This window comes from Trachurus trachurus (genome assembly GCF_905171665.1).
Source record: "Trachurus trachurus genome assembly, chromosome: 9".
Lineage (NCBI taxonomy): Eukaryota > Metazoa > Chordata > Actinopteri > Carangiformes > Carangidae > Trachurus > Trachurus trachurus.
Window position 1 is genome coordinate 25,999,865 of NC_139895.1, and position 19,469 is coordinate 26,019,333.

Below are 19,469 nucleotides of genomic sequence, written 5' to 3' on the forward strand. Positions count from 1 at the left end.
ATCCAGTATAGAGCCTATACTGTGTGTGGATTAAGGACATTTCTAGTATGTTGCACCTTTGAAAATACTGAGTTACTAAATGAGGAACAATAGAGCTGAAAATTACATATTCAAGCACACTGAAAAACTGGTGGTCTTACTCTGCAACACCCTGCAATTAAACAATACATCATAGCCTCTGCCCTGCTCTCTGGGAGAGAATATGAAGCCTCACACAGGCAATTTAACATGCTCCTCACAAGCTTATTTACTTCTGCATGTAAACATGGACACACACGCACGTTGTAATAATTGCTCAAACACACTCTGTGAACACAGGATGATACTCAGACACAGGTTATGGCTTTCCAAGCAGTTTCAGCTCATTTAATCTCATCCCTGTATACATTCTTTGTGATCAAACCTTTATAGACAAATATAAATGCAGATAATGAAGGCCTTTCATTAGTACCAATACTCAATACAGAGCCATCTTAGCATACAGTACAGTAATGTCCACTCAAGTTCCTGTAGATATCATTAGGCTGAATGAAAGAAAATCGTTGTTTATATACATAAAGACAGAATTATACACATGTGCAGGTGGACATATGACGAACACCCACAGTCATCAACAACAACATCTCAAATGACCAAAGAACCATTTACTGTTAACGTCGTCGTCTTTAGTTCTTTTTCGCCGCTTGCTGAAAAAGTATACTGTAGCACCCAAATGAAAGAGCCGTACGGTAGATTGATTATGGTCACGAATACTATACCAACACTTAGAACACTGAGTAGGCTTTACAGTTTAGATTTTACACTAGTGTTGAAGAGACAGAATGTAATCATCCCCCATCCCCGCCCCTAAATTTGTGGTCTGCTCATCCAAGAGAAGATTAAGTCGAGAACAAATTCAAGACAAAAAAAAAAAAGAGTGACTGATAGCAGAAATATGTCTCTCTTTCTCTTTTCACTCTCACTCTACCCCATTTACTTCATGCTCATTCCTTTTATCGCCGCAACAATTTCTTTTCTGTCAATCCTGTCTCCTTTTAATTATGTTGTTCATTCCCTCTCTTCCTCCTTTGGTGAGAAAAGTACAGGAGTCTTTTGACATGATCAGCTTCAGTCCTCCAGGTTTTGGTGTCTCAGCCAGAGCCAGAGTCGTTCCCAGAGAATGGCCATTGTGGCCTCTCTTATCAAGGGTCCTGTTTAAAGCCGTGTACTCCTTCACAGTTGTGGTCCACTCTAACAATACATTAAATGAACAACAAATTCACAGTTTGCAAAAATTTCAACATTTTCCACCTCTGTTTGTTTTTCCTCTTTCATAAATGCCATTTATGTCAACTGCCCAGAGATTCAGCCTTCTTAATATCAGTCTCAGAAATAACACCTTCTGCTTTTGGGATCAGCTTGTGGGTGGATGACCTCTTTTCTCTCCTCCTGGCACTTCTATAAGGCATGCTGGGCCAGGACCAGAGCCAAAGCCAGGCCGGGAAGCAGAGCCCAGATGTTGGCACACAGACAGGTAGAGTGATCCTCTGGCAGACCTGGGGTTTTGCCCAGGACACCGCCTCTTGGTTCAGGATACTGGGCAGATTGAGGGACACACAGAGGGAGAGAGATGTGTAAAGGTTAGACATGACTCAGACACTCATGCTCCTTTCTTGTGCTGGCATTTGAAAGGGGGCGAGGTGGAGGAGGAGACAGCAGGGGGGTTAGACAGGACGGGGTCAAAGTAGAGGAGAAAAAAGGAAACACTAGTCAGAAAGTCAGAGTAAAACAGGAAAATTACATGTATCCATGGCAGACACAAGTTGGCATGAACAGTAAGTGTTTGATCCACCAAATGTTTTGATATGTGAAGCATATTTCAAGCCCCTGCTGCTTAGTATGCTCTCTGCTTCTTAAACAAGTTGGCAACAAAGGAAAGCTTCTTGTGAGTACTTTTTTCTTAAACTCTTTCAGGTTGAGCCAGCAAGTCTCTAAACAGTTTTTAAAGCTATCATTACAGACTTTATTTACAAGAAAAACATGCCATGAAGCCAAACACACACAACAGAAGCCAGCAGCGGCTGTGTATTTCTTTCAATATTTCATAAGGAATAAATTACAGCTAGTAGTGGCCGAACACAACAGTCACAAAGATCCCTTGTACGCAGTTTGACTGCAGACAAACAAAACACTACAGTGTTTATGCACATGAGTAAATACACTTATGTAGGCCTACCGTGTGCAAAAAAGCCATGTAGTTTACTACAATGTTTACAGTATAGCAGAGAGGGAGGACATCAGACCAGATATTAACCCCACCCCTCCCACCCCCCAACCCCCTGTTACCCTGACACGACAATGATCTTCTGTGCTTCTCCATACAGCTGTTAGCATCTTGAATACTTTTTACATTTGCTCAGGTTCTTGTAACACAAAGCATAACCATTTGCCTCCAAGTTAAATAGTCTCACTCAATTTGCAGAGGCACCATTTTCAGCCCCGCACAGCAATACAGAGGCACATCATAAGGAACATGAAACACTTTCTTCTTCTCCTCCTCCTACTCCTCCTCCTCGTCTTCCTCCTCCACCATCCTCTCACCTTATTTTCACCATTGCAACCTTTGCAGAGATTGCACTTTGGTCCATTTCCCTGTACATAGAAAAAATATCTACTCAGATGTTATCTACCAGCACCTCATCTACCAACAGAACAAGGAAAGGCATGAAAAAAATGATAATGAAACAAGAAAATAGTGTTGAATTATATCAACAAGACAGGCATATTTTTTCCTGTAAGAGAGATGGAAGAAGGGGGAGTAAGGGAGAGAAAGAAAGGGTGTCCAAAATAGCTACCATTATCACAGTACCTGGGCTTGTGCATTTTTATTCTGCACTGCAAAGAAATGGTTAAGTGACAGTTGCCAAAAAAAGGGGGGGGGGGGTAGTGAGGGTGGTGGGGGCTATGGGTAGCTTGACAATGCACCAAACACATCCGCGACTAAAAGCCAATTAATTAGCAAGGGCAGTGATGTGTGGCAGCAGCCTGTTGACATGAGTCCAGATCTCTGACTGCAGCCAATATCCACACATACACTCAGGCTTCAGAGACAGTGCACATACACATAAACAAGTGGCTAAAAGCACAAACACATGCACCATGATGGAATACAGAAATACCTGTGCGCAAAAACAGGCTATCATCTGCCCGCGCAGTGTACAGAGAGAGAGAGAAATGATGGAAAACATTCAAAAGTATTTACGCATTTAAGCCCCTGATAAGAGTGGATCACACTTGCTCGTGTAACTCAGGTAACTGTGCATGCATGTGCATTTTCATTATTGATCAGTATTGTCAAATTTACAGTGCAGTAGGGCTGCTTCTCCCAAGGCTAACTATTGAATAACCCCGAGTTACGTAGTTTCTGTCCACAATCAATTGCATTCAATTGAGCTGAAAATCAACACGACAGTGTTACATGGGAACACAGACAACACCAGCTTCCCAATGGCTGGGGTTAGCGAGGGGATTTTCACAAAGACAAGTTGGTTTATATCACATTGTAAACGAAACCGAACGCAATAGAAACGGATACTTCAATTTAAACATCTCCCTGTTCAAGAATCTGTTCAGCTAGGGCATTTAAATTCAAATCAGGATTACAATTATAAGACACACAAAATCCATCTTATCTGTGAGACCTGCACTGACCCTGGGAATATAACAAATACATCATTGGGAATTTACCATTTACTTCATCAAACTCCTCAGAAACACATTAGTATATGGGAAAAGCAATTGTTTTTCTCAGTATAAACAAGGCAGGACTTGTGATGGCTACCCCTCTGACTTACAATGCTCCAAGGACCAAGCCTCAGCCCATATGTTTACTCGCTGAGCATGGGATAAAGCCCACAACCACTGACAGTGACATTTTGAATAATTAGCATCTAAATTAGCTGAAAATACTCTATAGTCTATAAGACAGCCGTATGACTGACATGAACAGGCTTAGTCACAGACTGTAGATTCACACTATTCTCCAACTCTGCTTTATATTATAGGGTGTCCCTTGATGTCATGGTTGTTTGGCATTCATCCATCCATCAAAAACCTAATATATTCTGTTACGCAGGCTGTTTGTACACGTGCTCCTGCACATGTGCGTGTATGTGTTACTATGGGGCGTGCGCTGGCTGCCTTGAGATTTACAGCATTGGACAGTCAGTCTTGTGCCAAGAGGACTCATACCATAACAACACTCCCCCAATTTATCTGCCATGGAAGTTTGACAAGTTTTAATTGCCAGGCATAGTTGTCTGAGAACACAGGGCCGCCCAAAATGTCCCTAACAGCTCCCTCTCTAATTATAAACTTCCTGCTTGAGTAATCACACGTCTTATTGTTTCCTAATTACCATTTTTACAATAAATTAAACACCACGCTGCAGTGAGACAGGCAAAGAGCGGTGCATCAATACCGACACACACAGAACCCTTGGCGAAAGCTCCTCCACCATCCATTCTCTCCATGCCATGCCACCCCCCCCCCCCCCCTCTCTCTCCAATACCTTTACTACCGCACACACTGTAATTGTTATCAGTGGAGCTTGTTCATTAATTCTCCTCTTTGCAACATTTTTAAGGTTTTAATTTGCTGTCTTCACAACAATGAGGGTTTCTGCATAAAGGACAATACTGCATGACTCAGGTGCAATGTGACCATTTAATGGCTGTGAAAGCCCCTGGAATTACTCAAAATAGATGTCTTAATGCTAGTCATTCATTCAGCATGCTAATTTGCATCCATAAACATTGCACGCTGGTGGGAGTTTGTGTGTATTTGTAAAAGTCACACACAAAAAAAATCCCCCCAAAAAACCCCGACATTAACAAAAGATCAACAATAGCAACAGCAGCAGTGGTGGCAGCAGCTGAAGGTTTTTACAGAGTACAGTTTCATTCTACAGTGTCTAATTCAGCCAAGCTTGGTAACTGGGTCTCCTGCAAAGGTGAAAAACATCATTAGTTTTACACCAGAAGGCTGCATGGCACATCTAAAATACATCTGTAAAGCAGAACAATATTTCATTGAGAAAACTAATGAAACTCAACAGTTAGATAAAAAAAAGAATAATAAAGTGAAACAAGAGAAACCCTTTGTCGGGCCAGTGTGCAGTGTGAAATGTTTTGTCTTGTTCGAGGGAGACAGTGGGGGAGAGCTAGACTTTGGTGGACAATATCATTCTGTCATTTTCATATTTTTTCTGAAGAGAAAATGAAGTACAGTTTTATTAAAAGACAAACACATATGCATTCTTGCAGCACAGCAAAGAGTGATGTTTTTCTTCTCCAGACGGTGAACCCCGTTACAGCAGAGTTGACTGCAGTCTTCAGAGTAGACGGCATTCAGCAGAGAACAGGCCCTGGGCCAGTATTTTAGAACCTCTAATCCAGATTAAAACCCCCAACCCCCTTTCCTTTCACTATTTCATTGTGTGCTAGAGAAATATAATATTTCAACCAAATGTCATCATCTTGGGTGTAGCATAAACTATCTTATCGTAAAGCGTCTGTTCTGATGTGCCAATTGCTTTAACAAGCATAGAGATTGAATGTGATGTGAATGTGAATGGTGCAGAGTATTGAGCTTTATGATTTTGCCACTGTACGAAATCCTCGTTTCATGGAAGCTGAGTGGATGAGTGTTTTTGGTTCTTCTTGTAATAGGTCCATTTTCACAAATTTATGCAAAGAAGTTGCTGGAAACTGCTGAACACGTATGGATATATTTGCGCTGCAACAAATCATATCTGTTTAAATTTCACACAATGGGTTGACCTATATATCGCATAATAGACTCCAGGATTAACACCCTTAATTCAAAAAGCCTACCTGATTGACAAGCAGCCAGGAAATAATGACTCCGCATTACATTTTTGCATATAAATTTAACATTTGTAATATCACATGCAATGCAACAATCAGTGCAAACCTATTACCTTTGGGATGGTGTGAAATGGAGGTTCTGAGGTTCCCGTTGTCCAGTCCCACCCTGTCTTCGTCATCGCTGAGGTGCCGGGGACAGTAACACTTTTGTTCGGCGTGTTGTCTAACCCATAACCAAAGGCCTGAATGGCATTTCCTGCAGGGACAGAGATATAAAGTCATTTGTTTTTGACTACCATCCCAGCAAGAAGCCAGCGAGCAGACAGACAGCTCTAAGTCAACTTCTTGGTCCCCTGCCCAATCTTTGGCAACCAAGGGAACGAGGGAGGGCAGAGAGGGATTGAGGAAGGAAGGAGTGAAACCAGTATGGAAAGGCACTCTTTTTTTCTCAGGCAGTAAGATGAAGAGTTGTACGCCAAACTAATCACAAGCAGCAATCAGAGGATTGTTAGTGAAATCAGTCACCGGGGAGGCTGCTGAAGATCTAACTGGCTCACAAAATACTAAAGCTGTTATTTGTTTAACAACTTAATTTGCACCTTCTTGTCGACTGTCAAACATGTTCATGTTATCAATTTAGCTACTAATTATCCCAGTGAATCCTGTGGTGACACACATGTACCAAATGCAAACAACTTTGGTTCATGCCCTGAACTCCTCACAGAAAAAACTTTCATGTTGCAACAACCGCTGTCAATTTGCAACCAGCTGACCAAACAGTGGCATTATATCTGTGCTTGTGCTGATGATGTTTGCCGGCAGTAGTGCACTTAGAAATGGAATCTTTTAAAAGTAGCAAATCAATCAGCTCAAACAGACGACTGGAGCTCGTCAATGCACACAAGAGTTTGTGTGTCTGCCTGCAGATGCACTGTATGTGTGTGCATAATTTTGCGTCTAAGTGCATGTGTGAGTCTCTGCAAAAATGTGATAACTCCCTGTTCAGTCAGCTTTTCAGCTAGATATGGTAAAATAGGGGCTGAGTACCTTTTCACTGCTCATCCGTTTAAAACATGAGGCTTGTTTCTCTTTGTTCAGCCAGAGAGAAGGCAAGGCATGTAATTGCTTGGCAACCACCTCCATTATAAGGTCAGCATGCAGAGATGACTTTGAATAGATTTATGTTACTGATCAAATTCAAAACATTCCCAAACAAAGGAGAAATGGCATTTCCCTACCACCACACAAAGGACAGATAGGATACTTGTGGAGCACACATGCATAATCAGATGGACACACACACAGTCTTTAGTAATCCTAGCGCATGGCCACATAGATTTGTCTGTCACATCCTCTGTCCGCCTACACAGTGTTGCGCGTGCACACACACCAGTGTATATACTGTACAGCAAATCACACACAAAGGTGCACACACAGACACCTGCACACTTAACACATACAAAAGCATCCTTCATGTTTCTCATTCTGTTCAACACTGGTGTTTGGGCTGCTGCTGGAAAATAAAAGCAGAGAAAGAACTGTGAGAGTGAAGCCTAGCAACTTTAATCCTTGCAGTGAGGAGCTGGTGAAGCACTGCTGAGACATGCGATGTTACGCATCTGTTTGTCAGGGTCGGCTATAGCAAGCTATCCCCCTACAGATGCTGTAAGATGGGGGAATAAAGTCATAAATCAAACTAGTTGGCTGGAGGGCCTCCACACAGGATGTTTTACTGCGCCCAAATGTTCCAGCGAGTGATTAAGCTCATTGCCAATAGCAATTCAATTTTTTAATGACTCTGGATAAGTTTTCCTTTAACCCCTGGGCATAGCCTGCATTGGCCTACCTGCAGGGACAGACAGAGTAATAGATAAAGGGGGAGAGAACAAGGAGAAGAAGGCTGAGGGAGGAGGAACTCGAGGTTATGTTTAGACTAATATTTTAACATCCTGGAATGTTTTTCTGCCGCCTTGCCCACATATTTTAGCCAAACATTGTATTCTGAAATTGTTCTTCTGCTGGATTTTTCCTTTTTCTTGAACTTGTAAGGTAAAGTGGGGAAGAGGTGTAGATAGTAAATTATTTGTCTACCACATGGTTTTCATTTGCAGTAATGCTTTGGTTTGTCGATCAGTGTAAGAAATGATTCACTCTGCAGAAACAGCGTGAGCGAAAAGATGGGGGTCATGAGGGGCTAAAAGACATACTGTACATACACACGCTCATATCTATGTATATGTGTGTTTTTGTGTACATTCTCCTCCCTGGTGTGTCGAAAGTTTATCGCCTGTTCCCCTTGACTGCAGAGAGGAGATGCTGCATTTTGTGTTATTTTTCAAGACGCCTCCTCAGCTCCCAGCCTCATCCCTCATCCTGCACACTCAGCTAAAACGGTACCCCGGCAATCTATTGAAATGGTCTGAAAGCATTATCCACACAATGGAACATGTTAAAGGCAACGGTGTCTTGTAGCGCTGATGACACTGCTCGCTCCGGCATAGCAAGGAGGTATCTCTCTGTATTTTACTTCTCAGTGAAAAAAGCATGAGGATGTTTGAGGTAACCACTCTGTCATGCTGCATCCAGTGTGTTATGCATTAGATGTACAGATGAAATGTATTTTAGCTCCCCCTATTATTTCATTTGTGCTAGATCTTTCCATTTTCATGACATTTTTCCGCCGTAAGGGATAAGCCCTTTAACTCTCTTAGATTGAATGTGAAAATGACATGCAAATGGTTTCTTTTGTATTAAAGTCTGGGCAGATCTTGCCCAAAGGAGGGATGAGAAGTGATAAGAAATTACTCGTTTCTGAGGAAGTGAGAACATTTAATTTCAACTTAATCAGTGGGAAAAGGAGTGTCCTTGGATAAGCTGTATCAAACTATGCGGCGTGCAAATTTCCATCAGAACATCCATCCATCGGTCTATCCATCCATCCATCCATCCATCCATCCATCCATCCATCAGTTCATCCATCCATCCATCCATCCATCCATCCATCCATCCATCCATCCATCCATCCATCCATCCATCCATCCATCCATCCATCTATCCATCCATCCATCCATCCATCCATCCATCCATCCATCCATCCATCCATCCATCCATCCATCCATCCATCCATCCATCCATCCATCCATCCATCCATCCATCGGCTGTATTTCTCCCTTTGTAATAACCAAATAAAATAAATTATAAATTATTTTCAGTTCAATTTGAATTAAATTACTTAATTAAAATTTAAATTAACTTAATTTTCTTTTGACCTTTTATTACTTGGATGTCTAAAGTGGCTGCTGCCCTTCACCTCCAGCACCACCCCCCATTCTCCTCCTTATTTAGTCCCTGCTGACCACGATCCACCGCTCGACAACATCACATCCACAGTTACCTGACAGGAGAGCTCAATAACACTGAAAGACAGAGTCTGACATGAAACTATTAAAGTTGCATTAGATCGAAGTTCATGGCTCACTCTACCCTTACATGGCAGCAGGAGAAACACCTGCATCCCAGACTTGTGGTCTTATCAATATCACATGCTGTAATCCTCAGTCAGCTACAAAACAGATGCATGCAGAGACGTCAGAGTGTCCGGGTGGCTCACTTAGGCATGTGTTTTCAGTGAAGTGCCGCAGGAAGTTCAGACATTCCTCCTCTTGGTTTCCACTGCCCTTACAGGTGCACCATGGGGAGATGGTCCAGTTGGAGAAGCTGCTGTCGACATAGTTGGGAGTCATTTCGGTCCCTGTGAGGGCATGGACACACACACACAAACACAGACGCAAACACGCACATTAGGACAAACAGTTATGGGTCACTAATGGACAATAATGGACTACATTTATTGCAAATAGTATATAAAATAGACAACAAGATGTTAGTCATGGGAATTGGAAGGTGAAGTATTCTGTAATGGTTAATTTTAGATGTAAAGAGGCCATTATGTTATGCATATTTTTTGCAAAGTAGGTGCTTTAGGAAGTATGTCTGCTTGTTTGGATACAGCACTGTTGTACTAAAACATTTTACTTTGCTGTGTTGATGCTTTCAGATGGAGTCAGGGGCGTTAGATTCACTTTGTGTCGCATTTTCTAGAGAAATCCAGGAAGCACTATAGTATATCATCACTTCATACTGCATGATGTATGACACATGGTGGGGAGGCTCTGACTGATACTGAAATATATGGACACTTCAGCAACCACGGTGCTAAAAATGGTATTTCGTGTGCATTTGCATTCAGAGCTCTGTGAGCTTTCTGATACAGCTGCAACATGACCAAGGTGCTGTTATCAAACATGGGCTGGGATTGAAAAATATGCACGCACTAGTCTGTGCACATTGTCTGAGCAACATTTACTATGAGCAAACAGATGGTCATCAAGTGTTTTAATTAAGTAAACACTCCGTTCCCTAATTGCTTCTAGTAGTGGACTGATGTCCAGTGTGCTGGGGGGAGGTATTAGAGCAGGAGAAGGGAGTCTCACTGCTCTGTCTGCTTGTCATGATAAAGACAAGGTACAACAGTCTGCTGTCAGACTGCCTCTTCTTCAAGTCTCCCATAACTATCACTCCTTATCTCACCATGTATCTGAAATTTCAGAAAAATATTGTGAGATGTGTTGGTAAATGTGCACTTCTGTATGCCTCCTGCCATCTCAATCAATCTTTTTTTTTCTCTCTCTCACAAACACACTCCCACTCCATCAGAGTGTCAGCTACAGCCTTGGCTTCACTGACCGATGAGCCTCGTGTAGGAGGCCAAGCAGGCCTGGTGATTGTCTTGGTTGGGACAGGTGCTCACTGTGTGTGGAGACATCCCGCAGTTTGCCTTGTAATCAGCCAGCCGAGACCTGCACAGCAAACACAAAAAGACACCACAGAAAGAAAGAGGGAGAGAGACAGAGGCTCAGTCATAAACTTCAACCATATGAGAGATGATCACACACATACACACGCATATAAACACACATACACAAATTCAAAGCTTTCGTTCAAATTTTTTGGCAGTGTTTTAACTCAAGAGCAGCTGCCAATTGTGGCCAGCATCAAAACTGGGAAGGAATATGCAACATCTGTTTCGTTGCTGCTCCAACAGGTGTCCTGAATCACAACCAGGTCTCGTTCACGCCTCGGTACCAACTAGCCATTTACTGTCTTCACAGCAAACAACATAAACCCAAAGATAGGGGCATTAGTGTCGGGATGAGAATGATATCATATGCTTTTTCTGGCCGTAGCTCTCATGCTTATCCCGGACATCTTAACTATCTCCCATACTCATTTCCCCACAAACTGAGGGAACTGATAAAAATAGTATGTTTTGTTTCGGTGTGTGTTTGTGATAAGAGCTTTAAGTCTGTGGAGGCCCCCAGGGTGGCATTGCTAATCCACTTAAGTAGGTTTATTGGGAGTAGCGTGTGCAAAGTTGCTCTGTCTGTACTGTTCACATCACAGCTGCCCACTAAGTGAATCACAATCCATTGCACATTGCGCTCTCTCTCTTTCTCTCACTCTCTCTCTCTCTCCCTCTCTGTCATGACTCATTTACTCTGATCTAGTCTGACCATTTTTTGCAGCCTTAAGTTCAAAGGTACACTAACGTACCTCAGGCTGTGTTGGCCAACACACACACACACACAGGGAGAGAGAGAGAGAGAGACAGGTTTAGCAAGTACAGCTGACCGAACGTGTGACTGCTTTCTCATTTTTGGCCAAGTTGATAACTGATAACTCAAACAGCAACTGAGGTGACTCATTCATAATAGCTGCTGTGATAACCTCCCCCTCTTTTCTCAGCCTGTTATAAAGCCATTTGTTTCAGTGTTTTTTATGCAAAAGTTGCTGTGAGGGTGACTTTTAACAGCAGAGCCTCATTGTCAGATTAATTGTGACACACTTTAATTACCATGAAGAAAAGAACTGCCATCCAGATGCCAGCCACAGTACCAGGCTTTATCTCAAGCCCAATGATGTCGGTATACTATTTCAAGGAATCGTTTGACATTTTGGGAAAACACACTCATTTTCTGTACAGTATATAGTTTAGTTAATTTAGCTTATCTTTGCTACTATAGCCATTCCTAGTTAGCCACTTCTTTCTGCTCATACCAAAATCAGACATTTTCTCTTTGACTTTGCTGAAGAAGGTGCAGGACTTTCTTCAAAACTGTGTTTTAATGTCATCTTACTATGAACTGTAAAACCTGTCTACCGTATGTAAGTACACGTTTTCCTGGTTTTCATTAATTTGACCGAACAGATTCACATTCATGCATGTTTGACCGATGCAGCTGTCCATACATAATAACAGATGAAGTGACTGCCTTTTTTTTTTTTTTGCTCGTGCTGTAGGAAGAAAAATTTGTCAAGTTTTTACCTGGTCATTGTCCCCCCAGTTATCGCACTTCTTATAAAATGGATGTGATAGCAATTTCAAAACGATGTTTAACAAAGCTAAACATGACATGGAGAGATGGTCAACTCTCCCTTTGTCACTTGCCAGAAGGATCAACTCAGTAAAAATGACTAACATGCCCTTTTATTTCTGTTCCAAGCAATACCAGTCTTTATACCTAAATCCTTTTTTATGGACTTAAATAAACTCATATCTACTTTTATCTGGAATAAAAAAGTACCCAGAATACGGAAGGAATATTTGGAAAGACAGAAGGGAGATGGTGGGCTGTCCCTACCCAATTTTCTGTACTATTACTGAGCGGCCAATATCCACAAATTTATATTCTGGGTCTCTGATGCATCAGATGATGACTACGGTGTCGAATGGAACAGTATTCGAGTAATCCAGTTTCGCTCCACTCTTTAATTTGTTCCCCACTACCTTTAAGTAAACGTTGTTGGACGAACAACCCAATAATTTCTGGCTGCCTGCAGATATGGTTGCAGTTTAGGATTCATTTTAAGCATAAACAAGCTCTTGTCACTTCCCCTATTCTAGCGAACATCAATTTGCCCCATCTCTCACAGATCCATCTTTTCAATTGTGGCATAGGAGAGGAATTAAATGTGTGATGGACCTTTTTAAGGAAGGGCACTTCATTTCCTTTGAACAGCTAAAGAAAGACTTCAGCATCTCTCAGTCACATTTCTTTAGATATCTACAGGTGCGGAATTATGTTAAAAACACCTTTCTTTGACAACCCCTCGTGGATAAATGAATGTCTGACCATGGATCCAGTTAACAGAGGTCTGGTGTCTGTGTTGTATGATAATATCCAGAGGGTTGCCGTCGTATCACTTAACCGTTTAGCAAGGCAGTGGGAGGAAGAATTAGGAACCGCCATTTCAGACATAAACTGGCAGGCAGCAATTACATTGGTACACTCTTCCTCGATTTGTATCCGATATGGGCTGCTGCAATTTAAGGTTCTGCACAGGCTATACATTTATCTGCAAGTAGGCTAGGCAAACTCTACCCTGGCTTAGACCCAACTTGCGTCAGATGCAGGCAAGACCCAGCTAGCCTCAGTCATATGTTTTGGTTTTGCCCGAAACTAGATCTATTTTGGACAAATATACATTTTCATACATGTGTAAAAAAGTTATCAGTCCTAACCCATTGACTGCATTATTTGGGGTCGTCCCTCAGGAGACAACAATATTTAGGCACCAGGCTGAGGCTACTGTATAGTGTTCTCCACTCTGCGAGCTTGACGTCTGATACTCCTTAGTTGGAAGGTCATGCCCCCCTCTCATAGACGTGATGTCCCACCTCAAACTTGAACAACTAAAATACACTGCCCGGGGCATTATAGATATTATAAAGTCTGGCAACCATTCCTATCGTACTTTGAAGATGAACTTCCCTTAACATAGTGTAGCAAACCCCCCCCCCCCCTTTTTTTTAATTTATTTATTTATTTTTTGTTTATATATTACTCTGTATATATTACTCTGTAGTCTGCAGTTATGCATAGGTGTATGTGTGTATGTATGACTACGTTGTTGATACTGAGTAAAATATCTGTTTTATTTTCCTGATTTTTCATTTATTTTCTGTTATCATTATTAAGTATTAATATCTATTGCATTACTGTTATTTATACATTTCATTTCATTTATTTTGCTTCCCCTCTTCTCTGGGGTATTGAGTTATTTTGAGTGTATAATGTTAAAATCAATAAAAAAAATATTTGAATAATAATAATAAAACGGATGTGATAACAATATCTCGATGCTTAAGTGATACAGCTTTACATTCACACAAATGTGACATATTTCGCAAGTGATTGAATGACACTGTATTTTGTGAGAAAGTTTTACAAATTCATCCACAACGTTGCATTCATGTAATGAGCATGATCCATGTGTTAAAAAACAACAATGAAGAAGTGCTGAGAGCTGCATCCACAACAGCAGGTGGAATGTTAATTTCACAGAAACTTACATAGTGCCATGCCTTTAAATATGCACTGCAGCTGTATCAGTGCAGATACTTGATCACTTATTCATCATTTTGTGCCTTTTTCTGAAGTAAGGTTCTGAAGTAATTGGATTAGATGACATGCATTGTAATTACACTGAGCCTCAACCTGCATGTCTCTCTGCAAAAATAAATAAATAAAATCAGAATCTATTGGTCTTGACAGGACAGAAACTGTCATTCAGAGAACTCAGAGAGCAATGTACATGCAACCACAACACACTCTATCAGAGACTTTATTGTTGCAATGTGCTTACAGTTATGCTGCATCCCAGCACTGTGAATCCGAGGACAAGCGGATTTGACTGGGGGGAATATAGGGTGATGAGGTAACAGTCTCCCTGTCTCTCTGATTGTGTGTGTCTCTCGCTCTGCGTCTTTCACCACAGAAACCAGCGTGGTGTGATGAGCTTGGGCCTCCAGCAGCAAACCCCACTGAGACTCACTTCATTACTCCAACTCCATCTCCATCCGCCCTCCTATCAAATCACCCGGAGAGCCTCTCGACGTGACGTGCTGCTAGCACATCGAGAGCCTCGCTTCAGAAAACGGGGCATATGCTTGCTCTACCATGGCTGTAGCAAGTGACACAGAAGTAGACAGATGCAAACACACACACACACACACGCACACACACACACACACACACACACACACACACACACACACACACACACACACACACACACACACACACACACACACACACACACACACACACACACACACACACTGTCAAATAGCGATACACAGCGCTGTTAATTCACAAAAAAACCACACACACACAACACACACACAGACATAAATACAAAGCTGCTCCTCTCCACACCTGTCCTCCTCACTCAAAGCCCTCTCATCCGTTCCTGTTCACAGTGAAAGGAGGCACTTGTACCTACAATCATGCCATAAATGATAAAAAAGATACAACAGAGGGTGGCGAGAGAACAACTCTATTGTGCCTATACAAAGCAACCTTTAGAACCAGACTTTCCATTTTTCTATTTCTCGTGGGCAAAGGGTCTGTAAAAAAAATGTAAACGTCAGATTTCTGTAGGAAAGGCAAAGACCACAGAAGATTAAAGAAACTGAAGAAGCACCGTGTTTCTTTTTAGAAGCGGAGCTCTTTCAGACAATGATGGCTTAAAAACAGTAATTTAAAGTTTAGAGAGGTGTCCTGAGTGTTCAGACAATGGTGTTCCAGCACCGGGATGCAGCACATTTCATGGCTTCCAAGGGCTTTCCATTATACCTCGGCGAAGCGCCACTCGCTGCTGAAATTACAGGCTGTCTAGCCCAACAGAGTTTTATGGTCATTTCAGCCACTCAGCCCCCAGGGAAGTGGCAGGGGAGCCCCCACAGAGGTAGACTTCTTTCAACCAACCTGACACTTTAAACACAGTGATTCGGCTGAGCACTGAGTGCCTGTCCATCCAGCTTGGCAGTAATAGAAAACTAATGGCTTTTTATATGGATTCTTATTCCTATCACTTGATGCCCCTGACAAACAATGTGACTCAAATCAGATGAGTGTCAGCCTTGGAAACCATTTTCTCATGAAGGAAGCGAAGCAGCAGGAAAAATGGTTATCAGACTCCAAAATACTCTAATAGCTGCCTTTCTGCGTTAAAACAACAGTCTATTGAGAGTCATATCTGGTTTAGATACTTCCCCTCTGTGCTCCATCTACAAATATGAGCTCTTCTACGGATGATAATTTCTGTTAAATGTCAAATTACGGCTCTTCAGTCTTATCACTTCCCAGAGTCATCAGCCTGGAGAGGCTTTAACCAACCATATCTTTCAGTCATCTACAGAAAGCATAATAATAGGCATGACACAATAGCTGCCAACATAATGGCAGTTACATGAAGCAAATGAGAAAAACAAAAGATGTTTCTCCCTGCTATGCTCTTACCCCTCATCACCTTCCCCCCTTCTCCGCCTTCTTTTGTTGTCTGTTGTGTTCATCTGACCATAGCTATCTCTCCTCTCCTCTCCTCTCCTCTCCTCTCCTCTCCTCTCCTCTCCTCTCCTCTCCTCTCCTCTCCTCTCCTCTCCTCTCCTCTCCTCTCCTCTCCTCTCCTCTCCTCATTAATGTCCTGTTGTCACTGTCACACAAACTGATTGTCATTGCAGCCTCAAGTGCTCATGTGCAAACTCATGGTGGGAATTTGACCCTAGTTCAATCAATAGGACTCAACAGCCTTGTGTGCCATTGTCAGTAGGAGTTAAATACCAAAGCAAACAACTGGCTTCAGCAGCATTGATATGTTTCTATTACTTACCTTCGATGCCGAGAGATTTTTCCGCATTGTGCAGCACGGCTGATTATATCATAATCATCTTTATGTAAAGCCGAACAATACAGCACCGACCTTGTGAGTGGAGTGCTAAGAATATATTTTGATTACAGTAAAAGGACGTACTGTAACACCCTCAAGTCTTCTTATAAGGCGGCTGCAGCTGCATTCTGCTCGGCCTTTTCACCTAAATTTCTGCTGGTGACCCTGAGACACTCTCTCTGTTGCTCTGGTCAGAGGTGACGGTCCATTTTACCCACAGCTATTTTCTCTTCAATGCGCCCGGACAGAGGTCTGCCTCTTTTTTCTTTTTTTTGGCAGCACTGTACTCATTGGGATTCCCAGTCAATACTCTAAAAGGGCAACGTGGACAGATGGCATTCAGTCAAAACACAAGGCAGTTTAGCTTAGCTGTCACATGACACAACCTTTCGCCCTCTTACTCAGCAGAGAATTGAGACCAACAAAAACTGTCTGGTGACACAACCTCCCTTGCATTATTAAGCATAAAATCCAAGTAAAAAAAAAGAGAGAGCAACAGTCTAAACTTGCATTTTCATTAAATCAACCCGCATTTTGTCTTACTTTGAAACACTTACTTCTGCATGATTGCAATGTTCCTTGTTTGGTGACCAGAAAATTGGCTTGCGATTCATTGTTTATTTTACTTTCTCACTCTTTCTCACTTTCTCTCTCTGCTTCTGTCTGCACCACCCGCTGCAGATATCTTACAGCCCCCAACTGAATGTGATGTCACTGGGATTAATGCTAAATCAAGCGTGCCACACAGCCCAGTACTGTCTGTTTGGAGAGGGGTGAGTAGATTATTCAAGGTTATCTTAACTCCCTAAATACTCTCTGAACACGGCAAACAGCCACCCGCTAGACAAAGTGTACACGTCAAACAAATGGATGAACTGTCCCTTGAAAAGAAGAGACATAACTGTAATTATAAAACTATTGGTCACATATCATATCAGACAACTTTGCAGCAAAAGTTTCAGGAAAGTTTTTTACCGCAGCTTTCAGTGAGACTCCTTTAGTACAAAGAGAAGTTCAGAGTGAGAATGATGAGGAGTGAAAGAGCAGGCCCTAATTGACACATTGAAAACCGCACACCGGCCATTCTGTAGGTAAGTCTGAAGCCCTATTGATAATGTGTGCATTAATAATATATACGGTCCCATTGAAGGGAAGGATGAGGCCTAGTCGGTAATGACTGCAGTTTTCCGCTTGTTCCCTTAGAGATTATGGTTGGGAAAGTAAATGGGCATATACTAATCCATGTATTGGAATTAAATGCACAACTCTTTATTTCCAGTTCCTGCACCATCCCTCTCACAACTTATTTTCCCCTCTCTCCCTCCCTTCCTCCCTCCCTCCTTCTACCTCTCTCTCTCTCCTGTTCTCCTCTCAACCCCATTTGCTGCTCTCATGTGTAGCCAGCAAGCTGAGCACGTCTCCAGCAAAGCTAAGGCCTGATTAAAGCCGCGCACTGCAGAAAACTGTACTATATATGAGGAAAAGGTCACCAATTGACACATGCTTTGCTTGCAAAACCAGAGCTTTACACTATCAGAAGACACTTCACCCTGATAGCTTTGATAGCAAGGTAATACCTTGAGCACAAACTTTTGAAGTGAGTATTGTATCTGTTGTATGTGTGTATGCATTCATACTTCTCTTAGTGTGAGGACCAGTTTGAATTTGAGACGAAGAGGAAGTGGAATGTGAGGACATCTACTCTACTCTTCATTGGGTAGCAGCGGCTGACTTTTGAGGGCTTTACATCTTGAAAACAATTTGATTTAGGTTTGAAGCTAATCTATTCTGTATTAGCAGAGGATTAAAGCATGTGTGAAGGTCTTCATATGTCTTTCAGCTCCATTTTTCAGTCAATCAGTCATGAAGGAATAGATACACTTCAAATTTTATACATTTTACAGTTGGCTTTTGTTTTAAGCACACACCGCTCATATTGCTCAGCTCTACAGAGTGTCTCTCAGCTGATTGTTTAAATAATATATTTTGCTGTATAAGTAATAAAACGGGAGAAAAAAAAAGAGAAATTAATTAATCCATGTTAAAAGTGAGGGTTGGGCCTAGGCGTGTAGTTGTGATCCTTGTTCACATATATAATACAGATTTTAAATAGCAGGATGCCCCATGGGTCTGGAGCTCTGGGTATACTTGCAGTTTTACATAAAAATTATGAAATTATTTTCTAGTGGTCTGCTTTAACCACACTCAACAAAGTAGCTAATTTCTTTGGCAATCTATTTCCATGCTTTTTTTTTTTTTTTTTTTTTACTGCAAATTAAGCCCTCACTGCTCATTAAGTTACAACATATCACAGAGAGCTGACCGTATGTGCGAACAGGAGGTTAAGGAAGGAAGGGTTAGTGGCCAGGGAATACACTGAGGGTCCTCACAAGTACAAGTGCATGTAAGTATGAGTGTGTGTGTCTGTGTGAGTGAGAGAAAGTGAGAGAAAAAAGACACAGTGAGAAAAACTGATAGTAAAAGTGAGAGTTTCAGAAGCTACACGGTAATGCCATCTGGGCCAGTCCTTCTCCCCCTTAGTGGAGGCTGGAGTTGTCAGATACAACACAACCAACTGTGTATGAGTGTGTGTGTGAGTGTACACCTGTGTGTGAGAAAAAGAGGGAATGTAGAACTCTGTGAGTTTTCCGTGAGCAAAGGCGGCCTGGTACAGTACATCTTCTAAACTGGGTCAGGTTACCTGTACAGTGATCGATTGTCTCTCAGTTCCGCACTTTGAAAACCAGTGGCCAAAGAACTCAATCAAAGAGCACCCAGTGAGCCTGTAGAGCAAGGGATATAAATCAAAGA

The 19,469-nt window shown here is 42.0% G+C and overlaps 1 protein-coding gene across 1 annotated transcript in view; it reads right to left on the bottom strand.

The window, feature by feature from the left end:
- Positions 1-357: 357 nt before the first annotated feature.
- The window catches only part of LOC310990744 (GDNF family receptor alpha-2-like), a 46,801-nt gene continuing 27,689 nt past the window's right edge, over positions 358-19,469 (bottom strand). Inside the window, exons 5-8 of the mRNA XM_083978233.1 lie at positions 10,614-10,726; positions 9,478-9,618; positions 5,981-6,123; positions 358-1,575 (exon numbers count right to left, since the gene is read on the bottom strand). Coding sequence (XP_083834359.1) covers positions 1,438-1,575; positions 5,981-6,123; positions 9,478-9,618; positions 10,614-10,726 — 535 coding nt within the window. The 3' untranslated portion in view covers positions 358-1,437. The remainder of the gene's footprint in view (positions 1,576-5,980; positions 6,124-9,477; positions 9,619-10,613; positions 10,727-19,469) is intronic.